General features: G+C 34.2%; 1 protein-coding gene across 1 annotated transcript; it reads right to left on the reverse strand.

Moving 5' to 3' along the window:
• Positions 1-1,627: 1,627 nt before the first annotated feature.
• On the reverse strand, positions 1,628-9,660 carry LOC311435267 (uncharacterized protein). The gene is made up of 4 exons (XM_084516102.1): positions 9,506-9,660; positions 5,620-5,763; positions 4,824-4,887; positions 1,628-2,259 (listed from the first exon to the last, which is right to left on the reverse strand). Exons 1-4 carry the CDS (start codon positions 9,584-9,586, stop codon positions 2,177-2,179), a joined length of 372 nt encoding a protein of 123 aa, XP_084372228.1. The 5' UTR covers positions 9,587-9,660; the 3' UTR covers positions 1,628-2,176.
• Positions 9,661-10,200: the final 540 nt, after the last annotated feature.

The raw sequence follows: 10,200 nt of genomic DNA on the forward strand, positions 1-10,200 counted from the left end.
CATATGAGAACAAAAATGTAACTAAAAAGTTTTTAGAAATTGAAGTTCAGGATTGTTTTTAGTGCCTGAATTCAGATTTTCTGTTGTTTAGAATCATTGAGATAATACCTTATTAATGAATTTTACACTAAACAAAACATAGTAACACAGAAATTATTCATGGAGCTTGAAATGCTGTTTTTTTCCATGATCTCCATGCAATTATGACATATACCAGTATACAAGTCGATATGTAATACAACATTTAATTTCTTTTCTTTCAGTAAAAAACATGATTTTCAATGAAAAACATATTCTGCTAATATCTTTAGAATTTCCACTCCTTTCTCGCACCAAAAAATGTTCCTTGGAGATTGGAGGACAACTTAGCAGTTATGTTAAATACTTTATACTAGAAGACTTGTTAAATCCAGTTAAATGATAGTGTCAGCTTTTGACATGTTTACAAGCTTGTCAAGATCACAACTGACAAACACATGAAAGAACAGAGGGTATTCCCTTCCATGTGCAAGCTGCAGAAGCAGTTTTAAAGTTGTGATAAGAGATCAGCTCTTATTTCAGCATGAGAGCTTTAAATGTCAGAATACTGACTACTAATTACAGAAATGAAAGTGCTGGCTACCAGCGTGCATTTCCTAAATGTGTGATAAACTACTCTCAAAATGTGAGAACCAGCAAATAGGATGTGGGTTTCAGATACATTTTTTTAGGGACTCTGTGTAGTTGTTCTAGGCTAGTTTTTGTATTCAGTTTAAAAATTGTATTATAACACAAGACCTAACTGGAAGTCATGAGAGTTGTCTTTTTTTTTTTTTTTTTTTTTTTTTTTTTTTTTTTCTATGTATTTCTACATATAAATACAGTTTTGGCTGAGGTATCATCCATGAGATGTGCTACTACATGCTATTCACACTTTAGTAACACGGGGCTCATGACCACAACATAGAGACTGGTAGACACAACTTTAGGCTTAACTTTGAGATGTGAAGGTGGGATATCAGCTGGTGTTGGAAAAAAGTACACATGCTTGCAGTATTCCATGAATGATCCCTGCAGTGCACTGGTCAGTCCAGAATTTGTGGACTTTCATAAGGGTGAAGACTTGAATTTTCAGTGATGCTTTGCAGCTACCTGCCATTGACTGCAGTGATAATTATGGTTTTAAACACCTCTGAATGTTTAACCCAGATCCTGAGAATGAACCTAAATATTAATGTGATAGAAGTTCCTAACTGCTACCCACACTTTTTTACCCAAATGCTCACTTTTGGAGGGTATTTCAAAGGGGGTAAAATGCTCCAGTTTCAACCACAGTATTGTGTGGGGTTAAAGTGAGCTATGCTGTATGAAATGATAAAGAATCCCTCTGCAAGTATTTAAATGAAATGATCATAATGGCATTTTGAAGACACTACATAGTTTAAATATAAACATTGCTCTAACTGTGATAAATAGTTTAAATGTGAACATTGCACTTAATATCATGAGTCTTCAATAAGTTAATGTGACTTTCAGATTTCACTCCCTAGAAGGTGGGGTCCTGCTTAAGTTCAGAGTGAGGAGACAGACTGTTCTCTCCCAAACCTGTCACAGACATTATATAAATGACACAGTTTGGCTTTTGCAATATCTTTGAATATTTTATTATTTATAGTAAGTGGTTAAAATCACCTTCTTTCCCTCTGCCACAAGAAAATGAAATCTGGAGCATTTTGATCTCATTTACATGCTGCAAATCTAAAATAACATTGCTAACCCCATAACCACTGAATATTTTGCAAAATACCAACTCATGTATTCCAAACAACCTTCCAGTCAACTTAGTGTGGTATTTCTCTCAAGTTAATTCTTGTAAATACAGCATTAATTTGTGTCATGATAATATGTGATATGCATTTTTTTGGACCATGTATTGAATTGAGCAATACGTACAATGATCGCTTTCTGTTACATGCACTGTGTGAGTAAATATTGACTTCTTGGTGGTGGTGGTGTTTAAGCAGCAATTTGCATTATACAGACATTGATCAGCCTGCATTTGGTAGTCATATTGAAGATAAAGTTGGATTGATGCTTAGAGGGTTGTATGGTTACAAAATCAATAGTTGCACATGTTGAAAGCTCATCTCTTTAAGGTCAAGGGTAGCTCTACTTGTAGTGTTTTTTATATGATATATCACACATGTTGACTTCCACAATATTCTTCTGCATAGCTGGGATACATGTATTCACAGTTCAATGGAATGGGCTTTATTCTCTCTGCAACAAAAAAGAATGAGAAAATCTATGGATAATATTTCAGTTAATACTGCAGTAAGATGATATGTTACCAGATGATTTCTTCAGCCTTTGTCACTGTAGATTGTATTTGTTGTTGGTTTTGTTTTGTGAGTATACCATACATATACATTCATACCAGCTGAAGTAGATGCTTGTATTAAGTTTATTCACTACCACCACCTGAAGGAGAATGTATTTGTTTCTTTTCTTCCCTTACCTTTTTTTTTTTTTTTTTTATTGAGGTGATTTGAGATCAAATCTAGAAAATGTTTTTTTGTTTGTTTGTTTGTTGTTTTGTTTTGTTTTCATAATGCTTTCACCAATGTAATGTTCTAATTACCTGATCTCTTAGTCCTTCTTTTTGATTTTTGCAGTGTGAGAAGCTAAATTTAAAAAAAAAAATTAATAAATTAATAAATTGAAAAGCAAAAAAACAACCACAATCTCTGCTAGTTTCTTGAAGCCAAGACTGTATCAATTAATGTGTCCATGACAATACTCAAACCAGCACGTGCAACATTTTCTTCCTCCTGAGATGAGTTTTGCAAATCAGCAGTGCAATGGCTCTACTCTTGATAGTAAGTGTTTGTCAACAAAGGATGAACCTTACAATTTCTGTACCTTTGAGAAGCAGGTATTGTCTTCAAATCATTAGATTTTTATGCAAATTTGAACTCACCCAACGAAGCAGAAGAATTTCTGTATAGTGACATGATAGGTTATATATAAAGTTTATTCAGCTCTTGTATCTGGGAAACAACCTTTTCTCATACAACCAATAACTTTTGATGTTGACTTCTATGTAAATTATAATATGAATTAAAAGAAAAATCTAAATGTTTTGTTATAATATCACGTGTTCTGCAAGGTACAGAGTGCCTTCAACTTCCATTGTCTCCACCAGAGATTTAAGCTTGTACATGGTGTGACATTGTCTTGAATTTGAAATAAGACTTGATTACTCCAGGAAAAGTTACATATTTTTGTCCATGTTAGATGTTTTATTTCTTTGGCAAACATGTGGATCATCAAAAGTGGGTGTCACTAAAACTAATTCCCATGTCAATGTTGGAATCAACATTTGATATGTAAGGGAACTCTTTTCCCTACAGATGAATATTGCAATCCATTCATGATATAGAATTATTTTTTTTTAATGGTGTGTTTTCAGTCTGGGTAGTAAAGTCACCAGCTTTCAGTAAGAACCCCATGCAATTCTGGGAATGAGTGATGTGAGCAAATGGCTAGGTTAGAGAACTGGATGCCAGAACCTCATAAAGAAAAATAAAAATCCATCAGGCTCCCACATGTATTCCTGGCTTAACTTCCACAAAGCATGGTTGTTGTTGCAGTGATGAGTTTTATGTGCCCATCCAGGAAGAAAAGATAAAAGGAATATAAAATAAACGTATTATACGGATATGCATGCTGTGTTGGAAGGGATTACTCCATGTGTCCTCTTTGTGTCAAACCTTTTCCAGTCTGTCACAGTATCATGTGTGGAAGAGATTAATTTTTAAATCATTGTCCTGTTGCCTCAAGAACAGGGACATATGCTGTTGTCCTACTTTAATGTAGTAAGCTATTTCATCATTAAAAATATTTCCTGTCCCATAATTGCCAAAGATTTTTTCTAGACCTATTCCAAGTCAAATAGATTGCACTGAAGGATTTGCCAAAAAACACTAAAAATGATCATTCAAATTACTGTACAGTGTTTAAAAAGACAAGATAGATAGTTTCAAATATATTCTTAAGCTTTGAGGTTCATTAACAATCCTTGTTTAATATAGTCATAAAGTTAAATTGTCTGCATTACTTAACTACACAAACAATTCTAAAACTACAAATATCACACCCTTCAGTAAAAATCTGATTTTGAAGAAGTCATTTAAAATAACTATTTAATAAATATTTGCTAACATTAAGTTACTAAAAACATTGTCCTTGAAATAATATTCATATTAATACAATATTTACTTTTTTTTTCAAGCAAAGGCATTGTTTGTATGTCATTCATGAGAAATGTGTAATCAAATTCAAAATACTAATCTGTATTTGCATTTTGACGTTTTGACTGAGCTTTTGTTGCTATTAGGTAAAAACAAAAGCCTTACAGGCAGTAAGTTATTTTACTTATTTAAAATTTTATTCTGAGATTACAAGTTTTTGTGCTTCAAATTTGTTGAATTTGTTTTGTTTTTCTTTTGTTAAATAGTACAGACCATCAGTTTTACTGGAAAAAGAAAGGTGGCACTAGGAGAGGAATTTGAAAGGTGTTAAGACATTAAGGAAATAACTGAGTCCAGAGCTGACTGATTTCCTGTTACTCACTCTAGTTTTGAGAGGCATAAGTTACACAAACCAACCATAAAATTTCCAAGAAGTGTTTTCATTAATTCTTCATGAATATTACAAATGTTTTATATTCTCTTCTAAATTTCTTTTTGTTTGATCATAAATTAAAGCTTAATATTATTAAGCTTAACAGTCTATAATGTTGTAAAAGACTGTGGGAGTAGTTCTCTTCAGGGTCTTCTTACCTCTTGTTGTCCCCTGCAGCTTCTCTTCAAAAGAGCTTTCTTCTGCCACCCATTTTTTGTGCAGCTGCCAAACAGACATTCCTTTATTCTCCTTTAGTTACATAACAGACTGGCAATGAGCGAGTTATTTCAGAACTAATCAGAATTGTTTAAAGCTAATTTGAATTTGAGTTGTTTTTGTTGTTGTTTGTTTTGCTAAATTGTTAGTTTTTATACTGGTATGGGGAAGCAGGATTTTATTTATTTATTTATTTATTTTTCTCTGTGAATGACATGAACATTCCTTTTCTCATTTTCATCATCAGCAACAACAAATTTCAAAACCTTAAGAAAAATAAGATAAAAGACTTAGATATCTGAACTTCTGGCAATGTTATGAAATGATTGAGGTGGTTAGAGAAGCTGTTTGATATTCTCTTTGTGGTTATTTGTTTTCTTTATATGACCATTTTATATTTCCACATCATGTTAGTATCAAAATTTGTTCTGTATTGCCTTTCCATCCAGGAGTTCTTCTGAACAGCAGGTGTTGGAATAGAAAGACCATTGACACTCACTGAGCTTAGGATCACATTGTTTATCATTATGATATTAGTGTGTTTTAGGATTTTCCCCTATATACATTTCTTGGGGAGGTTTTCTCATAGAAAACTGCTATCAGGTTGCACAGATGTCCACAGAAAAAGAAAGTGGAATATATGTTAACCTGTAAACTCCATTTTGTCCATAAGTTTAGCCTTTGCCTTCCTGCTTTCTTGCTTCGTCAATCACATAACACACTGTGTAGAAGAGTTACCTGTAGTTTCTCTAATGGCTTTAATCTGGCAAGGATCTTCCTCCTGGAGTGATGTTGTGCAGGAAGGAGGTACTGTTGTTTTTTCTGTGGACTTAAAATTCTTCTGTGCCAGGTTTGGTGCTGGAGTATGAGCTGTTGCCATTCCTGCTTTAAAACAAGAGGAAAATAACTCAGGCAAGATTTTAGCAAAGTAATTCTCAGTGAAGCTATGATGGGGATAGACCACACTGTACCCAGTGTTAGAGTTGCCCTGGACATGTAAACACAGACCTTCCTTAAGACAAGACGTTTAGAATCATAGAATCATTAAGGTTGGTAAAGGCCTGCAAGATCATCTAGTCCAACAATCCCTCTACCACCAATATCACCCAATAAACCATGTCCCTAAGCACCATGTCCAGCCTTTCCTTGAACACCCCCAGGGATGGTGACTCCACCACTTCCCTGGGCAACCCATTCCAATGCTTGGCTACTCTTTCTGAGAAGATATGTCTCTTACTTTCCAACATAACCTCACCTGGTGCAACATGAGACCATTCCCTCTAGTCCTATCACTAGTTATCTGTGAGAAGAGGCTGACCCCCAGCTCCCCACTCAGAAGAAACAGTCAGTGTACTAGAGTTACAGTGGTCAGGGTCTCTGTGTAATAGGGTGAAGGGCAAGAAGATGTGCAGAGGAAATATGCAAGGAAGGCTAAAGAAAGTGAGTCTTATAACTTGCATATGTAATGGGGATGGAACTAAAAGATCTTAAAGATCTTCCAATTCAAGCCATCCTATGATTCTATGAATTTAATATGAAGAGTTGAAGCAGACTGGGATCTAGTACAGCTGCCTGGGGAGTGTCTAGCCAAAGGATAGCTCTGGAAAGACAGTGAGAATAAGATTAATATTGACATTTTTCTATGAATAGAAAAGGAAGCAGGTGCTTCTAATTGTTTTGCATAATGCATTCAAAACATATGCTTGATAACTATGGAGAACATTTGCCAGAGTGTTTACAGAATAATAAGCAGAACAATTAGAATAACAGATCATTTTGTGTCCCTGGAACTGTTCCTCTTTCCCCCACATCCCCTTTCCTTAGCTTTTTTTTTTTTTTTTTTTTTTTTTTTCTTCCCATTCTTAAAGCCTTTTCAGAGTGTTGCTCTTCTGATAGCTTGGGCTGATTTTAAATTCCTCATCAAGCTGTTTTATTCTCATTGACAAGACATATTGTATAACTCTCTGTCTGATCCACAGATAACAAAGCCCTGTGAATTTTTGGGTTTGAGTTTGAGCCTACTCCAAGGATGGTTTTCTTCTAAACTACCCATCATTACATTGAATAACCTTAAGACAGAAACCTCTAAAGCACTCTGACACCAGCCTTCTCACACTTCCCTCTTTCTGGCTTCTCACCTTTTTTTACTTATCTTCTCTAATTTGTATTTTAGCAAACACAGAGCCAGAGGAAAGTCAGCTTGTCTCTGGACCAGTGTGGACCAGTCCACAGTATCCCTGACTGCTCAACATGTGAAGTGAGGGCTTCAGAAGAGTTCAACTTTGGTGTGAGATGGATGGCAAGAAGTTACACATTGAATATCACTGTAGACATGCTCTAATTACTTCTGCCTTGACTACAGATTTTCACTTGTTTGCAATAAGTCACATCCCATGGCAGCAGAGACTTAATAAAGTTCTGGCTCTGGCTCATTCACCAGACAGATATGAAATAAAATTAAATAATAAAAAAACAATGTGTTGAGTTTTGGTGATGGGTTTAGATAATGATTTCTTTCAGCAACTGAAAAAGGTAACTTTGCAGGAATTCCCATATGCAATTGATTAATTGAACTGGATAATTTTAGATAATTTTATTTTATAGAATTCAGTTAATTGATATTACTATTTGAAATAGAAACAAATTTAAAAAAAAATTATAAGAAATGATACAGAATCTTTCCAGTTTTATTATACCTGTGTGCAACATGTTGCATGAAAACCTAGTTTGGGGCAGGGAAGGATAAGGTTAAATAAAACCAGCTAGCATTGGAGAAAGAGCTATAGGACTTAGTGTGGACTTCATATTATAGGACCTTGCATTAGTGTGAAGGCTGTAATTGGCATAGGGTTCAGGATTCATCTATGGCTGATGCTGTAGTATAAAACTGATAATACTACTGATAATACACTATAATACACTAATCATAGGAGATTCCAACACTATCTCAGCTTTATGCTTGCCCTTATGTGATACAAATGCAGTATGCTTTAGAGCAATGCAAATTTTGTTTGGAATTTCAGATTAGAAGAATGAAGTAACATTTTTTTCTGTTAATTTGGATATTTAGTATTACTTACCTTGGGCAGTTGTTTCTAATTTTGAGATTTTAATTTTACTTATCCTAGACAGAGCTAAGATTCTCTGGGTGACTTAGTTACATTGCCAGACCTTAGTGAAGTGAAACACTATAGTATTGCTGTTTATTTTTTTACATAATTTTTACTAAAGTCATAGAAATATTACTGCAGCTGTTTTATAGCTGAGAAACTGACAGCCACATTCCCATTTAACTTATTCTGAATGTACGTTATATTGGGATTCTTCTCTGTTTTTTAATTAGTAACATTTTTATACAGGAGGAGTAAACATGAAATCTAGAGAGAATATTAACAGTTTATATTTCCAGTAGCAAAAAGGTATACATAAATATGACAAGATTCATCCACTTCCTCTGGAACAAATATCTGTTTTTGTCAGGATGGCTGATGTTGAAATAATAATCAGTTTTGCTTTGATGTAATGTCAGGAAGAAGCTATAAAATAATAACATATGAAAAATATGCTGATAATGACCCTATGGTCTACAAAAACTTTGGTAAGTAATCTTGTAGTAGAATAATCAGCAGGAGAGACACATGTTAAGAGCTTATTCAGGTTTGGAAAGGAAGCCATTTGTCTTTCAGTATTCACTATATGATTAACAACAAATGATGTGACCTTTATTGCAGAATTTTTAGATATTTACATAATGATTTGAAATGTGATTGCTCAAAAAGAAAGGAAGCCACATTAATCTATGTGGTAAACTGTTCTATCAGGCTTTCTATTGATTTACTACTATTATATTATTATTTTGTAAAACATACTAATCTCAAGATTTTACAACTGAATAACTATGCTTGTGTGAAACTTCTTTATGTCATATATCTTTTCTATTTCATTCCATAAAATCTTGTATATTCTAAGTGCCTCTTTATTTGAAATTTACAGCAGACTGCTCATTTTCAATTCAAAACATAAACAAATGCTTGCTCTTCAAGGCCCAGCACCATCTACACGATGTAAAATACTTGATTTACGAATTAAAACCTGACTTGGTAGATCAGATCAAAAAAGCAGAATATACCATGCACCCAGATCTGCACTACTGTTGGAAATTGGTATGTGAAAGACCAAGAATTCTGCTTTATTTTGAATTTTATGCTTATTGTGCAATCAATTTCTGCTGGATTTCTCTCTGGCTTATTTTCCTGCATCTATTTACCTATGCAAGTGGAGAGAATTACATGGCTCAGTTTTTATGTATCCTATTAGTTCTCCAGTCTTGCTATTTCTTTCTAAAGTAAAAGAAAAAGCAAGAGAAATTCAGCTCTTGAAGAAGTCCCCTAAACCAAGTGAATCTAATGTACTAAATTTAGTCGCAGATGGGAGGGAATGAAAGACTAAATAAAGAGAGGCTCTTGAAACACAAAATGGAAAAAGTACATTTTTTTTGCTGTTGAAAAAGAGCAAATTATTCTTGCTGCAAAAAGCAAAGTGCCTCGCTGTTTACATGCATTTGACCATGGGACATTCTAGTGATATGGTCTTATATTTAAAAACACTTTTTCATCAGATTTACCTTTTGGTTCAGTCCAGTAGAAAAGGAGAGCAAAATAGGTTTTTTTCTTCTTCCATCTGGGAGATGATCATACCCCTGCATATTCCACAGCCTCTCATCTTCTAGAGAGTTTATCTTCAGTTTATTCAAATGGTCTTTGTTACGCTGCCTTCTGTAGCATTGTACTGATTCCCACTAGCCTGTTCCTAGGAGTAGTAGACTGATGTCAGATGGTTATTTGATATGTATGTGCCCATGTTATGTAGTTACCACAGAGCATTACTTGCTTTCTACCTCTACATCTTTATCTTCAGATTTCAAATAAAACCATCTCTAATTTTCCAGTCTCCACCAACAATCTCCAATACATTAAGGTGTATTATGGATTACATGCAGCCTTGAGTAGAATTGGTTTAATGTTAATTCCAAATTTATTTCTCCTTGTATATGTCTCTAAGGATGGTATCTGAAGAGGACAGAGGGATTTTTAACACTGTATTTCAGGACCTTGGTTCTGCTTTGTTAACTCCAAAGATATGTGATATATGACAAAGACTGAAAGCCATTAGAGCCCCACATTCAGTTGACAGTGCCATTTTACTCAGCAGTATATTGACTGCATGTTATATTTCAGGAGAGTAGAAAGCATCATTGATTTTAACTTGATTTTTCTTTCATTCACCTAGCAAATAGGCCTTGTGGAAAAAAAAAAATAT

The sequence above is a fragment of the Aythya ferina genome (genome assembly GCF_964211825.1).
Source record: "Aythya ferina genome assembly, chromosome: 3".
NCBI classification, from domain to species: domain Eukaryota; kingdom Metazoa; phylum Chordata; class Aves; order Anseriformes; family Anatidae; genus Aythya; species Aythya ferina.